Source organism: Hemibagrus wyckioides, linkage group LG12 (assembly GCF_019097595.1).
Source record: "Hemibagrus wyckioides isolate EC202008001 linkage group LG12, SWU_Hwy_1.0, whole genome shotgun sequence".
Taxonomy (NCBI): domain Eukaryota; kingdom Metazoa; phylum Chordata; class Actinopteri; order Siluriformes; family Bagridae; genus Hemibagrus; species Hemibagrus wyckioides.
This window is the reverse complement of record NC_080721.1, coordinates 10,808,803-10,832,429: the sequence shown is the minus strand read 5'-3', so window position 1 is coordinate 10,832,429 and position 23,627 is coordinate 10,808,803. Positions and strand designations below refer to the sequence as shown.

Below are 23,627 nucleotides of genomic sequence, written 5' to 3'. Positions count from 1 at the left end.
ATTGTTATCTAGATCCTGGTGTTACTCGACAATACACTGACAGCAACTGAAAAGGGAATAAGTTGAATGTTATAAAAAAATAGCTTGTAGACATTAAAACAAATAAAGATCACTTTACGGACCCTGTAATTTTAGTCAACCCTGTAAGTGCGTTCATTTAAAAAGGTTACATTAAACTATTTGTTTTGTTTTGTTTTTAAAGTGATTTTAAAATTTATTAAACAAATGAAAAAAAAAAAAAACAGTCACACATTTATAGAATAACAAAACAAGCAAACACAATATTATATTAGATTAGTAATATATAATATATAATATAAGATAGTAAACTTGAATGCGATCATTAAATATATCGGATATGTTGTGTGATATTAAAGCTTGCACTGCGATTTAGATTTTTAAATGAAAAAAAAAAATCCCCTCTCCTGGTGAACTGTAGTAGATTGTCACCACTTATATAAATACTAGGTGGAACCCAGCAAGTTTACATGGGATTGGAGACAGAATGATAAGTGAACTCTGAGTTTGCTTTTGATCAGCCCTCCCAAACCCCTACCCTCCACAAGAAAAGCTTAATTGAAAGGCGCCACATGCTGTCTGCCTGTCTGCCTGTCTGTCTGTCTGTCTGTCTGTCTGCCTGTCTGTCTAAGTTTCAAATTCTGAGTACTTTATTGGCATAATTGTTAGTCTTTAGTATTGCCAAGGTATCTTAAAATAAATTAAAATAGAATAAAATAAAACAGTGACAAATTTAAAATTGCCCATATAGAGCAAAATAACAATAAATCTGGGTAAAGTGAGGGCAAAATAATATAAATTCTATATTGCAGAATGTCCAAAATTCAGATGTGCATCATTACTAGCATCTAGTGGTCAATCTTTTAAAAAATGAACAGCTGCAGTGATGTTCAGGTTAAAGAGTCATGTGCTGTTTTAACCTGACCAACACGTTATTGCCTTATTGCAGCTGATCATTCAAATCCAATTCTGCATCAAATACTGCAGTATAAGGATCTTCTTATGAATGTGTGAACAAAATGTGTCTTATTACCCATCCTCTGTTACCCTCCTTATCCCAATATGCCTAGACTGGAACTGGAATGCAGACATAGTAAAACAAAAAAATACACATTATATTTTCAAGGCAATTGAATGTTTATTATTTCATAAATGTTTCTTAATGGCTATTCAAAGCAACCTAAAATCACATCCAGTTTTAGCTAACATAAAATCCATACTACTCAATTATCAGTAAGTATTCATAGCATTAATACATACAGATGAATGACAAATTGCTCTGTTTAGCTATATTGATTGTTAATTATACATTAAAAAGAGGGACTGTATTTTGGAAGAACGGTGTTCATCAACTTAAATAATAATACAAATCAATATGAAATCAGAAAATTTTAGAATAGACAAACGTGACATAGATCTAAGCACGTGGAACACCTTTAGCGCCCGTGCTTGTTAACATAAAAACACTACCCTTAATTGCAGCAACAACTCAGATTCATGTCACATGAAATGGCCTTGTGTAAAATAATACAGAGTATGTAAAAGATTCACTGTAGTCCAAAAAGTGGTTACCATGCATGTAAATGTAAAGCTGCTATTTATACAAACGTGAGTGAAAGATCAGTATTTTATTTTTCACAGATGAATTGTTTCTGCTTACGACAAGAAGCATCAAACCATTTATTTGGGCTACTGCCATCATTCAAGATTCAAGATTCAAGAAGCTTTTATTGTCATTTCAACCACATACAGCTGGCGCAGTACATAGTGAAATGAAACAACGTTTCTCCAGGACCTGGTGCTACATAAACATACAACTACTAGTACAATACAAAACAACAAACAACACCACAGAGCTAGGACAGAAGTTTGTCTTAGCCACGTAAAGTGCACAGTGTGCAGCTAGGTGCAAACAGAGCATAGACAAGACAGTGCAAAAAAGACAATAAATACAATAAAGACAACACAAAAGAACACAGGACACTTAGCGCTGAAAGGAAATAAAAGAACGTGTACTGGAATGTAAGTGAAATAAAATAGATAAAGTGAAATGATGTAGAAAAAAAGTATTGTGCAAAAATATTGTGCAAAAATACACAGCAGCGGTTGAGGTAATGCAAATAGAAATAAACATAAGTATAACTATAGCAGCGGATGACAGGTAGAGGTAGTGCAGTAAGTAATGAACAGTATAAATTATGTGTGTGTGTGTGTGCGTCCACACAGTCAAGAGAGAGTGTGTGTATCTGTGTGTGAGAGAGACAGAGAGTTAGTATACAGTTCAGTCCTGAGTGAGAGTGTGTGTGTGTGTGAGAGAGTGTAGAACAGTTCAGTCCTGAGTGAGAGTGTGTGTGAGAGTGTAGAACAGTTCAGTCCTGAGTGAGAGTGTGTGTGAGAGTGTAGAACAGTTCAGTCCTGAGTGAGAGTGTGTGTGAGAGTGTAGAACAGTTCAGTCCCGGGTGTTGAGGAGCCTAATGGCTTGAGGAAAGAAACTGTTACACAGTCTGGTTGTGAGGGCCCGAATGCTCCGGTACCTCTTTCCAGATGGCAGGAGGGTGAAGAGTGTGTGTGAGGGGTGTGTGGGGTCAGCCACAATGCTGATGGCTTTGCGGATGCAGCGTGCGGTGTAAATGTCTGTGATAGAGGGGAGAGAGACTCCGATGATCTTCTCAGCTGTCCTCACTATCCGCTGAAGGGTCTTGCGATCTGAGACGGTGCAGTTCCCAAACCAGGCAGTGATGCAGCTGCTCAGGACACTCTCGATGGTCCCTCTGTAGAACACATTCAGGATGGGGGAAGGGATATGGGCTTTCCTCAGCCTCCTCAGGAAGTAGAGGCGCTGCTGGGCTTTCTTGGTGATGGAGCTGGTGTTGAGTGACCAGGTGAAGTTCTCCGCCAGATGGACACCAAGGAATTTGATGCTCTTGACGATCTCCACAGAGGAGCCATCGATGAACAGCGGAGAATGGTCACACTGTGCTCTCCTGAAGTCAACAACCATCTCTTTAGTCTTGTCGACGTTCAGGGAGAGGTTGTTGGCTCTGCACCAGGCTGTTAGATGTTGCACCTCCTCTCTGTATGCTGACTCGTCGTTCTTGCTGATGAGACCCACCACGGTCGTGTCATCAGCGAACTTGACGATGTGGTTGGAGCTGTGCATTGCTGCACAGTCGTGAGTCAGCAGAGTGAACAGCAATGGACTGAGCACACAGCCCTGAGGTGCTCCAGTGCTCAGTGTGGTGGTGCTGGAGATACTGCTCCCGATCCGGACTGACTGAGGTCTCCCAGTCAGGAAATCCAGGATCCAGTTGCAGAGAGAGGTGTTCCCCAGAGCAGCACAGTTCTCTCCAGCAGGGTCCTCCACTTTCCAGTTATCAGGCTCATCTGGTCTCCCTGGAGCACTATACCAGTACCTTTATAAATTAAAAAAAGTACATGGTTGTGCATTGCTGGAGCAATGTAGATATTTAAAAGGAAAATAAAAACTGTAGTCTAAGTGAATACGGTTCTTACGTTACACGCGTCTCGTTTAAGGTCTTGTTGTTCACCCACATCCACTGTCCCTCAGTCTCCAAGTCATTCAAGCCAATCCAGTGTGTTTCTCTGATTTGTGAAACTACAAAATTCTATTGTAGACAAAATCACACATAGCTTACAGCTGTAACCAACACAAGTGGAATAAAGGCCAATAATTACATTTTATCTGAAAAACTGGAAAGAGAAGCTCTACTTGCTCTACTCGCCTGTTCAGGTTGGTTGGTTATAATGACCAGGTGGCCTCCTTTCTCCACACAGTAATCTTGACTCTGTGTCCAGTTCAATTTATCAGTGGAGAAGTAGTAACACTTTAAACCAAGAGACTTCCATCCTTCCTCACAAAGTGCACAGGTTTGTTTTGCTTTTCCAAGAACAGTTAAACACACACACACACACACACACACAGTAGTGTTATGTGAAACATCCTGTTTCCACTTAAAACATACTGTCAGGAGCTACTAGGACAGTTCCCTACCAGACCACAAGAGGGGGTGATTGCAGGTGTTTAATCATAGCCTTGCTTTTTGTTTGTGTATTCCTCACGTGTGTTGTGTCATGCCCTTCCTATTGTTCCGCTTTCAAGCCATGTCCCATTTACCCTAATGTTTTGTCCTATATACACCAGCCCTTTTATATCTGTCTTATGCCACACATTGTTTTGTGTATGTGAGGTACGATGTGATGCCATTGTAACTCCAGGTATCCATGTAGCAGTCATGTTTTCATAACCCACGTACCCATGATCAAGTCATGTTGTGTTTTGTTTTATGCTAATAACCGTGCCCGGTTTTTAACCCACGTGTGGGTCTGATGCTGTGTAATGAGGGCGATAGAAACAATCAATGACATCCGGGTCGAGCCCCGCGTCATGTGGCATCTCCCTTCTGTTACACATACTCAATACACTAAATAGTTTCATACATGAGTTTATAATAATAATAATATTAATAATAGTAATAATAATAATAATGTTCCATTCATATAGCACCTTCCTAACATGCAAGATCACACACATGCATTAAGACTTAAAACAACTACTTCCATGCCCCCTGTGGGTGCACTAACAGGACAAGGCCTTACCACTGCATGCAGAGAGACGTTCATGAACTTGCTGATATTTCGCCTTCAACATTTCTTTCAGTTGTTTTGTTTCTAAAACAAAACAAAAATATTTTGATGCAAAAGTTTTTTTTTTCTTTTGATGGGAGTAAACAAAACGGATAAACTTACTACTGCATGCAGAGACAAACTCATGATGCTTCATCTTCAGTTCTTCATACAATCTTTCTGTCTCTAAAACAAAAGAGAAGTGCTGCTGATGCAAAATGACTTTTTGAAGGATTCAAGTAAACCAGTCTAAAAGACTAGACTTCTGATACTTTACCCTTTTTATTCAATATCATATGTGATGTGTCTGATCTTAAAGAAGTTAATGAGCATAGTTCAATCACACTCAAAATTCTGATTCTTTCTTAAACTGTAACACCCACAATATAACACTAGGTGGCGTATATTTAGCTTGTAAAGCTGATTCTATTTTTATTAAAGACTTAATAAAGATTTTGTAAAGATTTATTATTTAAGTGTAGCTATTTTTTTTATTATATTTTAATATCACAGACATTCAAATCGTTTTTTATACCATGTCAAAGTCAAAGTCAAAGTCAAAGAAGCTTTATTGTCACTTGAACCATATATACCTGATGCAGTACACAGTGAAATGAAACAACGTTCCTCCTAGACCAAAGGTGCTACACATAACAAAGGCAAAGTACAGTGACGCAGACAAACATAGAACTAAATATAGAGATAAAGTTAAACTATACTTAAAGTGCAATCTTTAGTAAAAACTAGACATACAACAGAAGTGCACAGGATGACAAGACAGTGCAGACAAACAACATACAGTATAGACCAACTCTGTGCAAAAGAATAGTGTTGACAGTGAATGCAAATATTAAATTTAACATGTAAACAGGATCAATATAAAGTGTAATGTAAAGTGACATATGCATGTAAAAAGGACAATTTTTGTTTTGTGTGTGTGTCCAGCACAATATAGTTCTCTGTTGAGAGCAGTTCTCAGTTGTGTGAGTGTGTCTGTGTCCAGCACAGTTCAGTTCTCGTTGGGAACACAGTTCTCAGTTTTTGTGCGTGTGTGTGTGTGTGTGTGTGTGTCCGTGTCCAGCACAGTTCAGTTTCTCTGCTGAGATCAGATCTCGGTTGTGTGTGTGTGTGTGTGTTTGTGTGTGTGTCCAGCTCAGTTCAGTTCTTTGTTGAGATCAGATCTCGGTTGTGTGTGTGTGTGTGTTTGTGTGTGTGTCCAGCTCAGTTCAGTTCTTTGTTGAGATCAGATCTCGGTTGTGTGTGTGTGTGTGTGTTTGTGTGTGTGTCCAGCTCAGTTCAGTTCTTTGTTGAGATCAGATCTCGGTTGTGTGTGTGTGTGTGTGTGTGTTTGTGTGTGTGTCCAGCTCAGTTCAGTTCTCTGTTGAGATCAGATCTTGGTTGTGTGTGTGTGTGTGTGTTTGTGTCCAGCTCAGTTCAGTTCTTTGTTGAGATCAGATCTCGGTTGTGTGTGTGTGTTTGTGTGTGTGTCCAGCTCAGTTCAGTTCTTTGTTGAGATCAGATCTCGGTTGTGTGTGTGTGTGTGTGTTTGTGTGTGTGTCCAGCTCAGTTCAGTTCTCTGTTGAGATCAGATCTTGGTTGTGTGTGTGTGTGTGTGTTTGTGTGTGTGTCCAGCTCAGTTCAGTTCTTTGTTGAGATCAGATCTTGGTTGTGTGTGTGTGTGTGTTTGTGTGTGTGTCCAGCTCAGTTCAGTTCTTTGTTGAGATCAGATCTCGGTTGTGTGTGTGTGTGTGTGTGTCCGTGTGTGTGTGTCCTTGTCCAGCTCAGTTCAGTTATCTGTTGAGATACCTGATTGCCTGAGGGAAGAAGCTATTCAACATGTTGTACTGTGTTTAATTGTGTATGTGACAAATGAAATTTGAAGTTGCTAAAACACGTATAGAGAATTTTGTATCAAGCTGAAGACCAACAGCAAGCTGCTGAAGCAAACAGGAAAACCTCAGAAACACCTTACCAGTGGCTTTGTATTTTAGCCCCATCAGTTTGGCTGTAGCATTGTCATGTCTCTCCCTTAATATCTCAGTGGAAACAACTTTACTGTGATCTGTTGAACAGGAACACCAGGGCTAAAGTTACACAGATGAATAAAAACGTTTCTAGGAGCCAAGCACCGAAGTTACATAAACATTCTATTGTAATGTATTATATGTTTCTAGTCTAAATGGGAGGTAAAAGCAATACTTCTCACTTAACCATCAAACTTTTTTATTTATTGTAATTTGCTGAAGATACTAAGCAATACTCACACAAGATCCCTACAGCACAGAGTGATGCTAAAGCTCCAAGCAGTAGAAGACCAAGAGCAAATATGACCACTTTGCAACCAGATGAAGCTAAATATTAAACATAAAATTTGTTATCCATTTATTAAACATATTTTAGCTAATAAGCTATATAAGTAGAAGTAAGAAAGTCAGTATAAAGATCAAGGAAACACATACCTGTGCATGTTTTGGTCTTTGGATGCAGCTGCTGTGTGTTCACATAGACATCATCCACTGCTTGTGGTCCTAACAGTTTAAAATTCCTTGTAATTTATGATGCCTGATCACATATATTTTATACAAATAAAATATAGCAGTTGCAGATGTCTTCCCATTTCTTATTCCGTACATTACAATCTTAACCTGAACTCTATGATACCAGGAACTGTTATAGTTAGAACTTTTTTAAAATGTATTATTTTAGCCTTTGACTGTCCTGAAGTTGTTGTGAAGGTTGTAGTACAGCTGTGTATGTAGACTTGACTGTCTTACAATATACCAACACTTTTTTGTGGAAAACTTTTGTTTGTCCATTATTCCTGGTCCCATTCTAAAGACATCATACCTTGAATCCTGATTTGGTTACTCTGTGCGGCCTTAGTAAGCATGTAAGTAGGTAAATAAGTAAATAAGTATATAAGAATGAAAGAAACTATTAAAAACTTCTGGCAGGTTCTACCACATTTACACAGGACATCTGGAGATAATCAGTGTAATGATATTCCATCCTGCATATTCACATAAACATCATCCTCTGTGTCTGATTATTATAGTTTTCATCATTTAGAGCCGCTGTTCAGATTTCTGTCTGTTGGAGAATTACATTTTTAACTACCATCTATTTAGAAAGACTGTCATCTGTAATATAAGTGATTTTTTTTGTTGTCATTTCCCAATCTCACTAGTGCTTCTAAGTAGCAGTAGATAATCATCAAACAAATACATACCTGAGCATTTTTTTAGCTTTGGGTGGCAGTCTTCCATATTCACATAAATATCGTCCTCTGTTTCTGATAATGAGCAGTAAAAACCAGGTCATTTACATTATTTGTTCATGTAAATGATATGAAACTGCATGTATTTAAATATTTTCAAAGCATAAACATTTCAGATATCTACCTTTTGGGGAATGATAGTTTTCCCTACTGTCCATTTTGTCCAGTTCAAAATCTTCATAGACGGCTTGCATTTCCAAACTATTTTATTGCTTCACAACACTTGAAATGAGTGACTGGCTTGCTAGCATGAAATAAATTCTCTAGGTCTCTAGGTCTCACCTTCAGTTCACACTAGCAAGCAGAAGTCATTTGTGTTAGTTTCTTCTTCCTGAACTTGCTGATGCTGCACCATCTCTAAAGCAAAAGAGAAGAATTTCTGATTTTAAAAAAAGGGAGGTTGTAGATGATGATAATAAATCAGAAAATAAAGAGTGGTAGTTACAAAAAATAAGAAGCACAAAACGTTTTAATAAAAATACACATTACAGCCACTGCAAACTATTAATGGAAACAGGAAGCTCTTGAAACCACTTAACCCTTGGCTTTGTGTTCTCAGGTCATCACTGTTGCAGTGACATTAGCATTCTGCTCACTTAATATCTCATATGAGGCCACTTTATTGTGATCTGTTGAAGAAGAATAGTCAGGGTTAAATTCATTTACAGAGAAATAAATTATGTAAAGAAATTATTTTTTTCATTCTAAGATGACAGCTCCAATCGGCTTTGAATAAAGAATAAATAAGTGTACTCTTATAGGAAAGTCTTCAGGGTAGAAGACACTGTGTTCTATTTCCAGAGCTTAGTCGATAATAGAAAAAGACATCAACTGGGGAATAGGTTTTGAATGTTGTAAAAAATACATTGCAGATGTTAAAATAAATAAAGACCACTTTACAGACCCTGTAAGTTTTGGTCACCTCATAATTTTACTGAAAACAGTGGGGGTAAGGCTAATTCACCGTAAGGCTAATTCCGATGCAACAGCCTCGACTGAATGAACAAGCATGGGGCAAAGAATACAAATCATAATGTAGTGTCAGAGGCCCGTTGCTCTCTCTCTCTCTCTCTCTCTCTCTCTCTCTCTCTCTATTGCAACCATCCCACTCCTCTATACTGTACACACTCTCTTTTTCTATAATTTTACAGATTTCATTGTCATTCTGCACAATACTTATTTTCTACAGTCAAACAAAAAAGCATTCATGTAAAAAAGATATATTAAGATTTTTTTTAAAAAATCTCCTGGAATCAAGTCTAATTTTAACTCTTTAACCACAATAACAGCATTTTAACCACAGTAATTAGCCACAATTAGCATAATATAATAAAAATCACGCAGTTACAGAATAAAGAAATATGCAAACCCAATATATATTAGATTAGTTTAATAATACTTGAATGAGATCATTAAATATATCATATGCAATATGTCTGATAGTGGATAGGTCCCACTGCTTCCATCTAGGATGCTTTTATAAAAGGTTTCCTAAAAATCTGACATTGCTTTCAGGTCCACGCAGCCCAGAGCCGTGTTACAGCAACTTTTTATCAGCTTAGACCGATGATGTTATATGTAACATTTAATGTACATATTTAATGTGCGTTTTTTTAATACACATATTTTAACATCTGCTTCACATTACAGTCTTAAATCTGTTATACCTGTAAATTTTGTAATAAACATTATTTATAATCAGAAAGGAAGTGAGATACTGATCTACTGTGCAATAACAGTGTCAGAGGCGTAGCTTCCAAATAATAAGAACTAGCTGTTACAGCCCCCAGTATTTATACCTTTTTACAACTCATGATATTTTGTGTGTCTCTATTGTGTTGTGTGTGTTTTTGTGCCATGTTTTGTGTACAGGTCTGGTTCCCAAATTTCCGGCCTGCCTTAACCTGCCTTGATCCTGTCTCCCCATGATGATGTCACTATTGGTGAGCATATTATATTTAAGGAACAAGAGGAGAAGTGATGATGATGAGGAGGAGGAGGAGGAGGAGGAGGAGGAGGGTTCAGGTAGAAGTGTTTTTTGTGGCTTTTGTTAGGATTGGTTGTTAGCTTGTGATTATTATAGAGTTTTGACTTGTGCATGTTTTCTTGACTCTGAGCTTGTTTTTCCCTTTTCTGACTTCTGTATAATCTAATCAATGTACATATTGTATTACTCAGTTTACTGTCAGTAGGGGTGTGGCTGCCATTTCTTTTGGAGGCGGGTTCCTTTTCTCTTTGTTTTTATGTATTAGGGAGATAGTAGTTTTACTGATATTTATTTGAAGAAGGAATCTCCAGAAATATTTTTTTTTGTTTATTATTTTAGCTTTGGCCCACCCTGAAGTCACACTGTAGTACAGTTTTGTATATACTTTTGCCTGGTTTACAATATACCAACACTTTTCTGTAGAAACCTTTTGTGTGTCTTTCATTTTTGGTCCCATTTTAAAGGAAAGTTGGTTACTGTATGTGGAATAACCCTAGACTGGGTCTTAACACCATGATCAACTGAAACACATGTAGGAGTATTTTATTTTGTAACATTGTTGGTGCTCTGAATTGATTTACAGTTTTGCAGAGAAGATGAGCAGATGGAAATTTTAACTAATGACATTTGAGATATAAGAAAGCTGTTTTCCCCCCAAACAAGTACACTTTTATTAATTGTTTATTCAAAGCAACTTAATGTCACATCTAAGCCATGTCCACACGTAGCTGGGTATTTTTTAAAACAAAGATTTTTCTACTTCGTTTTTTTTAATTCTGTCCACACAACCTACGTGTTAAAAAACATCTTTGTCCACATGAAAACGAAAACGCCCTGTTAAGTTCTGTCAGGAGCATGCCTAGCCAATCAGAAGCCTAGACAAAACATCAGTAGTTTATCCAGTAGTTTAACAACAATGGCGCGTCACAGGAAAGCGATGCCCTTGACATGTAAAAATTTTATTTTAGAATAACCGGGTCTCGTCCAAAACCGCCATTGCTCTCTGCAGGGTATGTGTTGTCGGAGTTTTGTATGCAGCAGCAGTGAGCTTCGTATTACATTCTGGCACCTCTGTTCATTAACGTAATGTGTGATTAACTGCATGTGTATGTGCACGCATGTAAAAAGTCCAGTAAGCAACGTTAACACTCACTAGTTTATGTAAGTCTGCTATTGCACAAAATATCTCCATGAACAAAGTTGAAGTCAAATCAAGGAGACAGACAATGATGTAAATTTGTCAAAGTCTCTGTTTACCCTGTCCACACAACACCACTGAGTTTTGGAAAATCCTCACTTTGGCAGGAGTTTTCCAAAAGCTCAGTTTTCAACGACCTCAAACTGCGTTTGTATGTGGACGAAAGGCCACATGTTTTTAAAAATACCCAGCTACGTGTGGACATGGCCCTAGTTTCAGCTAACATAAACTGTACACACTTTATCCTTCCAGTACAATTTGACAGAAAAGCTATATAACCATTATATAGCCATTATCTCTCATACTTCTTCTTCTAATGATCAGGTAATTAAGAAAAGCTAAAAAAAAAACATTTTATAATGTGGCTAAAGGGAAACCTAATGCATCCTGTAAAAGATTACCTTGTATATAAATTGTGTACATGGTTGTGTACAAGTTAAAACTTAAACCAAAGGTAAACTTGACTTCAGCTGTTTTATAATAGCAAATGTTCATAGACAACAACCAAAAATTGTCCTCTATTCTGAAAGACAAGCATTTGCAAGCAGAAGTGAAAAAAGAAATCTTTTACTTTTCACAGATGCACTGTTTTTTCTTACTACAAGACGCATCAAACCATTTATTTATGTTACCATTTTCATCCCCCAGAGCAGCACAGTTCTCTCCAGAAGGGTCCTGAATTTTCCAGTTATCAGGCTCATTTGGTCCCTCTGGAGCGCTGTACCAGAACCTTCATACATAAGACATAAAATCTGTAATGAGTTTGCTAAACAATAAATTCATTTTATACAAAAAATATTATATTTTGCTGGAGCTTTGTAGATCTTTAAAAAGGAACATGAAAATAAGTTCATAGACTGTGTGAATAAACACAGTTCTTACATTACACCCGTCTCCTTTAAGGGCTGGTTGTTGACCCACATCCACTGTCCCTCAGTCTCCAAGTCATTCAAGCCAATCCAGTGTGTTTCTCTGATTTGTGAAGCTACAAAATCCTAATGTAAAAAACGACATACATCACACATAAATTACATCTGTAACCAATGCAAGTGGAACAGAGACCATTAATTAAATTTTATCTAATAAACTGAAAAGAGAAGAAGCTCTACACAAACCTGTTCAGTTTGGCTGGTTATTATGACCAGATGGCCTCCCGTCTCCACACAGTAATCTCGACTCTGTGTCCAGTTCAGTTTAAAACAGGAGAAGTAGTAATACTTTAAACCAAGAGACTTCCATCCTTTCTCACATTGTCCCTTGTTTTGATTTGCTTTTTTCCAAGATGGGATGAAGAAAAAATCAGCTATAAAATCAGACTATGGAGAACATGTATGCATACTATATATAGCATGGCATGGCTTTGGCTATTTTTGTTCATATAGCTATAACATTATCATAACTAATATATTCCAGACATTCATGATGCATTTAAATGATGTATTGCTATAACAAAATAAGTATAAAGTACAAGTATAAATGTACCACTTTATCATAGTTTGGTAATTTTGTATGGTACATGTTAAATAACAATAATCAGAGAGAGAAAAATAGCAGGGTTAAAATAGATGCATAAAACACCCTATAACTTGCGAAATTATTGATGGTTGCTAATTGCCTGACTTCTGCCTGTTCTTGGATTACATTTCTGGACACTGTTTTGGATTTCCTTGTTGCTATAATAAATGAATTATATAACTCGGACCAAAATGTTAATTAACAAAGCTAATTCATGCTAAAATCATTTCATTCAGTTAAAATCATGTAATGTATTTAGTTCAAGTGAAGAAGCTTTTTTTGGCTTTTTTCTATCTATCTATCTATCTATCTATCTATCTATCTATCTATCTATCTATCTATCTATCTATCTATCTATCTATCTATCTATCTATCATGATGAGGGAATCTTACCACTGCATGCTGCGAGATCTTCCTGAACTTGCTGAAGCTCCATCTTCAGTGTTTCATGCAGTTTTTCTATCTCTAAGGCAAAAGAGAATCATTTCTGATGATAAAGGAGTTTTTATATGATGAGAATGAACCAGAAATAAATAAAAAGGGCAATTACTAGAATTACTATTAGAAAATTAGAAGCAAAACACGGTTAAGTTTCCAACCCACATATAGTTAGCCACTGCTAACTATTAACAAAAACAGGAAGCTCTTAAAACCACTTACCTTTGGTTTTGTTTTCTTGCATCATCAATGTTGCAGTAACATTAGCATACTGCTCACTTAATATCTCATATGAGACTCCTTTATTGTGATCTGTTGAAGAAGAATACCCAGGATTAAATTTATAACTGCATTTATGATAGATTAAGAAATGTATGATTTCATGATGAGGATGAATTCATCTCACTTGATGAAAATGAATCTTCTCATTCCACTTGACATATCAAATGAGACACTTTATTGTGATTTGTTCAATAAGAAAAAGATGAAAATGATGAGTGAAATACTCACAAAGGATTCCTACAGCACAGAGTGCTGATAAAGCACCAAGTATTAAGATGAGAACAAAAGCAGATATTAAAATTTTTTCTGTTTTCTTCTTGTCTTTCAGCTCAGTGTGATCAGACATGTCTGTGAAAAAATGTTCAGTTATTTCATACATCTTTGTCCTATAGACAGATTCCTGACTCCAGGCCTGCAGACCCACTGCCCTGTACAATTTCAGGGTTTTCCTTTCTCCAAGCCCATGAGGCTTAAAACTAATGAATAATTCACAACTGATTAGTTGTTTTAGAAAACTCCAGGACGGGAAATATGAAACTCATTCACGTCTTCAAATGAAGCTAATCACATTACATAAACTGATAGCATGTAAAAACATGTAGAATATAAGCAAATGCGAGGAATCTTTTTTTTAAAAGATAATTTTTAAAAAATGTTTTACTTTCATTTCTAGACCTTTTTACAAAGTTCAAGCTTAAAATTTCATTCACTTTATTGCCAGATAATTTTAGAAAGACATTAAATAATCTTCCAGTGTAGAATAAAATTTTAAACTTGACATATGTTAAATATGTAAATACTAAATATGTAAATATGAAATACTGTTGTCTTATTTACTTTATAATACAGAAAATGAGAGGGAATGAATATTTATAGCTACTAGAATGTAAGTAATAATAGATATTATTTTTCTCCAGGTTATCTTCATATCAATTGAATGTAACAATAAATGAATAAAATTATAATTAGTATACATTTTATCAAAACGAGACATACCTGGATGCCAGTTCTGTGTATTTACATAAACATCCTCCTCTGTTCTTGGTCCTAATAATTTAAAATTCATTGTCATTTCATTTTATATTTTTAAAATATAAAAGTTACACATTTCTAGCTATAGGATAATTACCTTTTTTCCCCATTTCCTAACCTGTATTTCACACTAGTGTCTTAATCTGAACTCTGTGATAACAGAAAATGTTGTAGTTACCCCCACTACTTATAATCAGAAAGGAAGTGAAAGTGTGCTCTATGCTGTGCAATAGCAGCGTGATATGTGTTATATGTCATGTTATATACACCCTCAACAGAGTTCGTTGCCAGGTCATATGCAGTGGATTTTTGTAACTTTGTAATTTTACTTATTTCAAGTACTTATTTATAGAAATATCCACACAATGCCACAGTGATCTGCCAATGACATGATAATGTTATATATGTCAAGAATCATAGTCTTGGATCAGAAGCCTAGTGGTGGGATGTCGATGATCCAGGATGATGGGATGCACAGCAGCTGGGTCGAAGTCTTCAGATTGGCGCAATCTGCCACCAACCCTAATGAGTTCACATGTCTTATCCAGCTCTCAAGAGAGCATAAGTAGACGGCTATTTTGTTGGACTGTTTTCGCATTTTGCAGTAGGCTGAACTCTTCTGTGAAGCTATCCTGTTGGGCCCTTCTCAATATAAGAATCTCAGCTGTACTTTAATCATCAGCGCTAAGAGCTCCTCTGTTACCTGCCGCCCCATGAAGCTTTTGTACGGTTGCCTCTACAAGTTCCCTCCAAGTGGTGTACTGATGCACATCCGAAGACTTGTGAAGTTCTGAGTGACACTCATCCACTACTGTTGCTGGTGAGGTCAGCCATTTAGCTGGGCTTTGAAGAAGAAAGTGTGGCCCATGGCTCCACTGGTTCAGCTCAGCCAGCTCTTCTACCTTCTTAACTTTGGTGAGGTCATCTGCAAGATTTTCTGTTGAGTTAACATATCGCCATGAAAGTTGATCAGTGAGCTCCTGAATTTCTGCCACTCGAGTGCCAAAGAAAACCTTAAATTTGCAGGACTCGGAGTGTAACCAGGACAAGACCGTGGTTGAGTCGGTCCAGATGGTAGTTCAGCTGATTGGCAGGGTAAGCTCTCAATCCAGCAATCTACTGCATGCAGCACAGAGCTCCAGTCTGGTGTTACGTTCCCACACTGGGGCTCGTATCTAGGAGGGGTGCAGGAACAGTAACAGTAGTTGGTTGGTGCAGGAGTGTAGTGGAGATGGAACAAAATAGGTTGGAAGATGGCATTTTACTTTTATTGTACCACAACAACAAGACACCGGACACAAAAATAAAAAAAAAAAACAAACAAACAGGGGTCTAGACTCACAAGGTAAGAGAACATGGGCAGTCCCAAAGAAACGAATGTAAGAAAACTGAAGACTACCCTAGGCTGTATTTTAGCAGCTAGCCTATCTAATAGCAACAGTGCTTACCTAACTACACTGATATAAGCTAACCCAAAAATACAGGGGGTGGCACCTGCCCTATAACCTAGGGTGTCTAAACAGCCAGCACAACTACATGGTGGAATGTAGGTGCGTGCACATTCTTAGCTGTTCTCAAAACCACATGAGCTAGGAAAACACACAAGGATGACAAAGTTACCAGGGCTAGTAAGGTTTTCCCACAGGCTAGCACAATTAGCATAGTTAGCAAAGCTAACAAACAATATACTAACAGAGCTAAAGCCAGACTAGCAAAGAGTTAACAGGTATAATTAACAATGTAAGCAAATTAGCAAACTCTAAGCTAGCAGGACGAACACATTTATTCCAGAACCATACCACAACGATAAGGTAAATAGAGACACCATTACAAAGATAACAACCATTATCATCAAATGAGAACAAAAAAGCCACTGTTGTGGTGGTGTTACAGTCTGGGCAGGTGTGTCTACTCAATACAGAACTGCCCTACATCTTGTGAATGGTACAGTGACAAGCCAATACTACCTGAATAACATCATTAATCCAGTCATTGTGCCCCTGCATGAACAACACAGGCCTAATTTCATCTTCATGGACGACAATGCTCCTGCTCATCGAGGTCGCATCATTAGGGAACAGCTGCTGGAGGCTGGGGTACCTCAGATGGAGTGGCCTGCACTTTCTCCAGACCTGAATCCCATAGAAAACCTATGGGATCAGCTGAGTCGCCGTGTAGAGGCTCGTAACCCTGCACCCCAGAACCTCAATGACCTGAGGGCCGCCCTTCAAGAAGAATGGCATGCCTCAGCAGATGATGAGTTGACTCCTGAACATCATGAGACGTCGTTGTTAAGCTGTAATTGATGGTCAAGGGCACATGACAAATTAATGAGATATTGACATTTTTTGTTGTGGTATACCCACCACTGTTGTTGGCTTTTGTTTCAATAAATAGTTTGAGATGAGGAAATCACCATTGCATTTTTCTACTTAAATGCCCTACTTTCATGATATAATATCACTGTAGCGTTTTTACATTTTCAAATGTTTTACAAAAGCCAAATATCCTTAACTTTTTGTGAGTAGTGTACGTAGAGTGGAACCTCAGCATACAGATTTATTTCCCTTACCAATTTTGGCTTATGGATTGAAATTTTGTAAGAATTTTTGCATCAGCATACAAAGCATTTCTGACATACGAATGAACTGAACCAAACACTAGGTTGCACGTACGTCCGGGAGGCATTCAAAACTTGTTTGCATCAATGGAAAGCCAAGCGAAGCCAAGCGAAGCGAGTTTACGAATTTTACAAGGTTTTTTTTAAGTCAGCGGAAGCTGTTTAGTTAACCACATTAACCACAATAAAAGAAAAAAACAGTCACACATTTACAAAATAATGAAATAAGCAAACATCTTATTATATTACCTTTATATTAAACTTAAATAGGTTGTACATGATGTGTGTGATATTGAAGATAATTTAAATTGCACTCGAATTTGGTGAAACGTAGTAAACTGTCACAGCCTATATAAACACTGAGTGACAACAAGCACTCAGTAAAGTTCGTATGGCATTAGAGACAAGTGTTTATTCAATCCACTTAAAAAATCTGTTTAACATAAAGACTCCAGGTGCCTGTTCCTATTCCCGTCCTGGAAAATAGAATAAAAAGTCAGTTTATTTCTTTGCTTAATCACGAAACATTACAGGTCATATTATGCTTTTAAAAATAATTGCTTAGCATTAAGTTTGCTTTTAACTCATTAACCACAATGAAAAAAGTCAGTCATTTACAGAATAACAAAATAAGCAAACACAATATTCATTCATTCATTCATTGTCTATACCCGCTTATTTCTAGGATTCCTAGGGTCACGGGAGTCTGCTGGAGCCTATCCCAGCGCACATAGGGCGAAAGGCAGGGGTACACCCTGGACAGGTCGCCAGTCCATTGCAGGGCCACACATAGACGAACAACCACACACACTCACACTTATGGGCAATTTAGAATCACCGATCAACCTAATGTACATGTTCTTGGACTGTGGGAGGAAACCGGTGTACCCGGAGTAAACCCACACAGGCACGCGAGAACATGCAAACTCCACACAGAAAGGCCCCAGCCAAACAGAATATTATATAAAGTTAATAGTAAACTTGAGTGTGATCATTGTATATATCATACATGATGTGTGTGATATTAAAGAGGTTGATAAGCAAATTCAGTTGCACTTAAATTCTGATTTTTAAATTAAAAGAAAATCTCTGAAAACTGTCACAGCTTATATAAACACTATTGGCAACATGCACTAAGTAAAGTTCACATGGGATCGGAGACAAGCAGAGTGATAAGTGAGATTTGAGTTTGCGTTTATTCAGCTTTTTTCGTCCACCAAAAAAATGCTTAACAGAAACAGACTGTCAACGCGCGCTCCATCAAGTTCACACGCTGTCAGATCTGTCTCTCTTTATTGGCCTGATTGTTAGCAAACAATAATGCCAAAACATCAAGATAAAAAATGTAAGAAGCATTTAAAATAAAATAAAATAAAATAAAATAAAATAAAATAAAATGAAAAATAAAATAAAATAAAATAAAATAAAATAAAATAAAATAAAATAAAATAAAATAAAATAAAATACATTTTTAAGGTGCCAGCATATAGGACAAAAGTACTAAATCGGGGTAATTAACAAGTGGGGGCAATTATTTACATATACCGATAGGTTAAAAATCTGTGGTATGAGCTTAGAGAATTTTACAAAATAGCTTTATTTTAAATAATGTATGTCATGGGGTTCAAAAGGTTTTAGAATTTTGACAAAAGAATATTAAATATATATGCAGGATAAGTTGTGCAGGATTAGTGCCATCTAGTGGCCAATATTTTGAAAATGAACATCTGCAGTGATTTTCAGGTTAAAGAGTCATGTCTTAGCACTTGTTTAACCTGACTGACACATTATTGCCTTATTACAACTGCTCAGTCAAACCCAATACTACATTAAATACTGCAGTGTAAGGCTGTTCCTATTACTCATTATTATTACCCATCCTCTGTTACCCTGTTTAACCCAATATGCCTACACCGGAACTGGAATGGTGCGATAGTAAAACAAACAAAAAAAAACATTATATTATATTTTACATTATATTTTCAGGCCATCTAAATTTGTTATTAATTCAATGCAACTGAACATTACATCCAGTTTTAGCTAACATAAAATACACACTACTCAATTATCAGTAAATATTCATAGCATTAATACACAGCATGCAGCATGGTTTTGAAACAACACCAGTGTCTGTGGATCTCATTAATTATTACATAGCTAAGGAGCTAACTGCCTAGCAATAGCGCTTTAATCAGTGAAGTCGAATTAAAAAATGAAATAACTGAAGTCATCAATAAGTTGGCATTTTTTCTGCTTTAAAGTATGAAGAGTCGTATATGTAATGTTTGCTATCGAATATACGATATCGTTTTGGATTTTCACTAAACTTCAGCAACTGTCACATTCCCTAGTTTAATGTTGTTTAGCGCTTGGGTTTGTTAATGTAAAAACACTTTCCTGAACTGCAACAACAAAATTTCTTTAAAAACAACAGATTTTATTCACATGCCAGTTTAAATATCAGAATGGCAAATTTTGTCGAAAGGTGACGGGTTTGCAGCTATGACACTGAACTTCTTCTATTGAATCAACTTTTCCTGTAATTTGCCCAGGCTATATGCGGTATTTGTTGAATCCAAAAATAGAATATAAAAAATACAGTTCTAATGACGATTTTCAGGCATCAAGATAATTTTAAAATGTCCCGTAGAAGTAGGTCAAGACAGCTGGTCTTTCACACTACTCAGCTGAACTGATGCGGAACCTCTGATAAGTCACTAAAAACATCTTCAAGGTTATAATTGTCCAGTGGCCTTGTCTTTAATATGTGTATAAGGAAATAAACTTATATATATATTCATAAAAGTAAAGCTACTGTCAAATGCTGAAATGCCTACAAGACAGCAGGAGAAAAGCCTAAAAAATAAATTCTCTCATAAAACCTAACCTGCCGGACCGAAATCTAAGTCCTTTTAGAAGGTCAAATATTACAGAGTATGTAAAAGATTGCTCTTATCCAAAAATTGGTTACCGTATATGTAAATGTAAAGCTGATATTTACACAAATGCGAGTGAAAGAGTGGTATTTTATTTTTCACAGATGAACTGTTTCAGCTTACGGCAAGAAGCATCCAACCATTTATCTTTGTCACCGTTCTCATGACCCAGAGCAGCACAATTCTCTCCAGCAGGGTCCTCCTCTTTCCAGTTATCAGGCTCATCTGGTCTCCCTGGAGCACTATACCAGAACCTTCATTGAATAAAGACTGTAATCAGTTTCTTAAACAATTCATTCATTTCATGGAACAATTTGTATATGCATTGCTGGTGCTTTGTAGATCTTTATAAAGGAACAGTAATCAGATTTTATAGACTGTGTGAGTGAACACATTTCTTACGTTACACGCGTCTCGTTTAAGGGCTGGTTGTTCACCCACATCCACTGTCCCTCAGTCTCCAAGTCATGCAAGCCAATCCAGTGTGTTTCTCCAATTTGTGAAACTACAAAATCCTAATGTAGAAAACATACATAAAACGTAGCTTACATCTGTAACCAATGCAAATGGAATAGAGACCAGTAATTAAATTGATCTGAAATCCTAGAATCCTACAAACCTGTTCAGGTTGGTTGGTTATAATGACCAGGTGGCCTCCTTTCTCCACACAGTAATCTCGACTCTGTGTCCAGTTCAGTTTATCAGTGGAGAAATAGTAACACTTTAAACCAAGAGACTTCCATCCTTCCTCACAAAGTGTACAGGTTTGTTTTGCTTTTTACAAGAACAGTTTCAAAAAAGATCAATTAGGAAATGAGACTATAAAGTGTATATACACACACACACACACACACACACACATGTTTCTCAACAAGATTTTTCATTCATGTGAAACATTCTATTTCTACATAAAACATACTGTCAGGAGCTACTGGGACAGTTCCCTACCAGACCACCAGAGGGGGTGATTGCATTTGTTTCACCATAGCCTGCTTTTTGTTTGTGTATTCCCCACGTGTGTTGTGTCACGTCCTTCCTATTGTTCTGCTTTCGAGCCTTGTCACTTAAAAGATTTAAAACAACTACCTCTATGCCCTGTGGGTGCACTAACAGGACAGACCCTTACCACTGCATGCAGAGAGACGTTCATGAACTTGCTGATATTTCGCCTTCAGCATTTCTTTCAGTTGTTCTGTCTCTTAAACAAAACAAAAATATTTTGATGCAGAAGTTTTTCTGTTGATGGGAGTAAACAAAATGGATAAAAAAGACTGAACTTACTACTGCATGCAGAGACAAACTCATGATGCTTTGTCTGCAGTTCTTCATACAATCTTTCTGTCTCTAAAACAAAAAAAAAGATGTGCTGCTGATGACTTTTTGAAGGATTCAAGTAAACCAGTGGAAAATATTAGTCTCACCCTTGCAGGCAGAATTGAGTTTCTGATTCTTTACCGTTTTTATTCACTATCATTTAATATAAAGACGTTGTTGAGCATAATTCAATCACAATTCTGATTCTTTCTTAAATTGTCACATCCACAATATAACACTAGGTGACATACAGTATAGTATGTGACAAATGAAATTTGAAGTTGCTAAAATGTGTGTGAAGACTTTTGGGACAAGCTGAAGACCAACAGCAAGCTGTTGAAGCAGTTAAACAGAAAACCCACTGAAACACCTTACCAGTGGCATTGTCTTTTAGCACCATCAGTTCGGATGTAGCATTGTCATGTCTCTCCCTTAATATCTCAGTGGAAACAACTTTACTGTGATCTGTTGAACAGGAACACCAGGGATAAAGTTATATACATGAATGATTTTTTTTTCTAGGGGCTAAGCACTGAAGTTACATAAACACTCTATTGTAATGTATTTTTTTGTTTCTAGTCTAAATGGAATCCTTCTCACTTAACAATCAAACTATTTTATTTTTTGTAATTTGTTGAATAAGAATACCAAAGAGTAAGATACTAAGCAATACTCACACAAGATCCCTACAGCACAGAGTGATGCTGAAGCTCCAAGCAGTAGAAGACCAAGAGCAAATATGACGACCTTGCAACCAGATGAAGCTAAATATTAAACATAAAATTTGTTATCCATTTATTAAACATGTTTTAGCTAATAAGCTATATAAGTAGGAGTGAGGCAGTCAGTATAAAGATCACATCTGTGCATATTTGGTTTTCTGGATGCAGCTGCTGTGTGTTCACACAGTCATCATCCCCTGCTTGTGGACCTAACGATTTGAAATTCCTTGTTATTTATGATGCCTGATCACATATATTTAAAACATTAAAAATATTTATTTTAAGATTTAGATGTTTTCCCATTTCATAATCTGTACACAAGTCTTAAGTATCTTTATGATACCAGGAAATGTTATAGTTAGAATGTATTATTTTAGCCTTCGACTGTCCTGAAGTCAGATTGTAGTACACTTGTATATACACTTGCCTGTTTTACAATATACCAACACTTTTTTGTGGAAACCTTTTGTGTGTCTATTATTTCTGGTCCCATTCTAAAGATATCATTCCTTGAATTCTGTGCAGCCTAAGTAAGTAAGTAAAGTAAGTAAATAAGTATATAAGTATAACAATCAGTATAATGATATTCCATCCTGCAAATTCACACAAACATAATCCTCTGTGTCTAATTATGAGCATTTACATAGTTTTCATCATTTAGAGCCTTTGATCAGATTTCTGTCTGTTGGAGAATTACATTTTTAACTGCCATCTATTTAGAAAGACGTCAGAACTGTCATCTGTAATATAATTGAATTTTTTGTTGTAATTTCCCAATCTCACTAGTGCTTCCAAGTAGCAGTAGATAATCACCAACAAACACATACCTGTGGATTTTTTCAGCTTTGATCTGCAGTCTTCCGTATTCACATAAACATCATCCCCTGTTTCTGACAATGAGCAGTGAAAACCATGTCATTTACAGCACTTGTTCATGTGAACAATATCAAATTTAAACCAAATGTATTTAGATATTTTTAAATGTATAAACATTTTAGATATCTACCTGTTGGAGAATGATAGTTTTCCCTACTGTCCATTTTGTCCAGTTCAAGACTCATATCTTCATAGATGGCATGCATTTCTGAACATCTGTATTGCTTTACAACACATGAAATGAGTGACTTCTGCTTGCTAGCATGAAATTAATGTAAGACTCTAGGTCTCACCCTCAGTTCACTCTAGCAAGCAGAAGTCATTTGTGTTTTTTGTTTTTTTTTTTCTAACTGAACTTGTTGAAGCTGCACCTTCAGTTCTTCATTCAGTTTTTCTCTAAATTCATCCCTATGGTTATAATAATCATTTTTAATACAAAGTCATTTGTAGATGATGATAATAAACTAGAAAATAAAGAGTGGTAGTTACAAAAAATAAGAGGCATAAAACTCAGAAACTGAGTTTTTAATCCACATGTACAGAACAGCCACTGCAATGTATTAAAGGAAACAGGAAGTTCTTAAAACTGCTTAAACCTTGGCTTTGTGTTCTCAGGTCATCATTGTTGCAGTAACCTTAGCATTCCGCTCACTTAATATCTCATATATCTCATGAGGCCACTTTATTGAGATCTGTTGAACAGGAATAGTCAGGGTTTAATTCATTTACAGAGCAAAAAAAAACTTTGTAAAGAAATTATTTTTTTCA

At 36.6% G+C, this 23,627-nt stretch overlaps 3 protein-coding genes across 3 annotated transcripts in view; all 3 read right to left on the bottom strand.

Annotated features, from left to right (window-relative positions):
* Positions 1-1,646: 1,646 nt before the first annotated feature.
* On the bottom strand, positions 1,647-8,133 carry LOC131362448 (CD209 antigen-like protein E). Its single transcript, XM_058404454.1, has 10 exons — positions 8,064-8,133; positions 7,892-7,954; positions 7,122-7,190; positions 6,927-7,013; positions 6,635-6,724; positions 4,636-4,707; positions 3,762-3,886; positions 3,532-3,644; positions 3,345-3,431; positions 1,647-1,722 (listed from the first exon to the last, which is right to left on the bottom strand). The coding sequence occupies exons 1-10, from the start codon at positions 8,131-8,133 to the stop codon at positions 1,647-1,649; spliced, it is 852 nt and encodes a 283-aa protein (XP_058260437.1).
* Positions 8,134-11,691: 3,558 nt separating this feature from the next.
* The window catches only part of LOC131362813 (C-type lectin domain family 6 member A-like), a 28,712-nt gene continuing 16,776 nt past the window's right edge, over positions 11,692-23,627 (bottom strand). The window contains exons 3-8 of the mRNA XM_058405108.1: positions 13,588-13,707; positions 13,300-13,389; positions 13,033-13,104; positions 12,240-12,394; positions 12,007-12,119; positions 11,692-11,854 (exon numbers count right to left, since the gene is read on the bottom strand). Coding sequence (XP_058261091.1) covers positions 11,692-11,854; positions 12,007-12,119; positions 12,240-12,394; positions 13,033-13,104; positions 13,300-13,389; positions 13,588-13,707 — 713 coding nt within the window. The remainder of the gene's footprint in view (positions 11,855-12,006; positions 12,120-12,239; positions 12,395-13,032; positions 13,105-13,299; positions 13,390-13,587; positions 13,708-23,627) is intronic.
* Positions 14,863-23,123, bottom strand: LOC131362812 (C-type lectin domain family 6 member A-like). Its single transcript, XM_058405107.1, has 9 exons — positions 22,990-23,123; positions 22,811-22,873; positions 21,939-22,025; positions 21,637-21,726; positions 21,229-21,291; positions 21,074-21,145; positions 20,567-20,721; positions 20,350-20,462; positions 14,863-20,201 (listed from the first exon to the last, which is right to left on the bottom strand). The coding sequence occupies exons 1-9, from the start codon at positions 23,063-23,065 to the stop codon at positions 20,039-20,041; spliced, it is 882 nt and encodes a 293-aa protein (XP_058261090.1). The 5' UTR covers positions 23,066-23,123; the 3' UTR covers positions 14,863-20,038.

Excerpts from the sequence above, each read along its gene's own strand:
- LOC131362448 (XM_058404454.1), bottom strand. The coding sequence starts at position 8,133 with ATGCAAGCCGTCTATGAAGATTTTGAACTGGACAAAATGGACAGTAGG. Across the intron at positions 7,014-7,121 it reads AAAGACCAAAACATGCACAG|CTTCATCTGGTTGCAAAGTG; the intron begins GTATGTGTTTCC and ends TTTAATATTTAG. Across the intron at positions 3,645-3,761 it reads TAACCAACCAACCTGAACAG|AATTTTGTAGTTTCACAAAT; the intron begins GCGAGTAGAGCA and ends TGTCTACAATAG.
- LOC131362812 (XM_058405107.1), bottom strand. The coding sequence starts at position 23,065 with ATGCATGCCATCTATGAAGATATGAGTCTTGAACTGGACAAAATGGAC. Across the intron at positions 21,292-21,636 it reads GCTAAAAGACAATGCCACTG|AGACAGAAAGATTGTATGAA; the intron begins GTAAGGTGTTTC and ends TTTTTGTTTTAG. Across the intron at positions 20,202-20,349 it reads TTAAACGAGACGCGTGTAAC|GTTCTGGTATAGTGCTCCAG; the intron begins GTAAGAAATGTG and ends TATTCAATGAAG.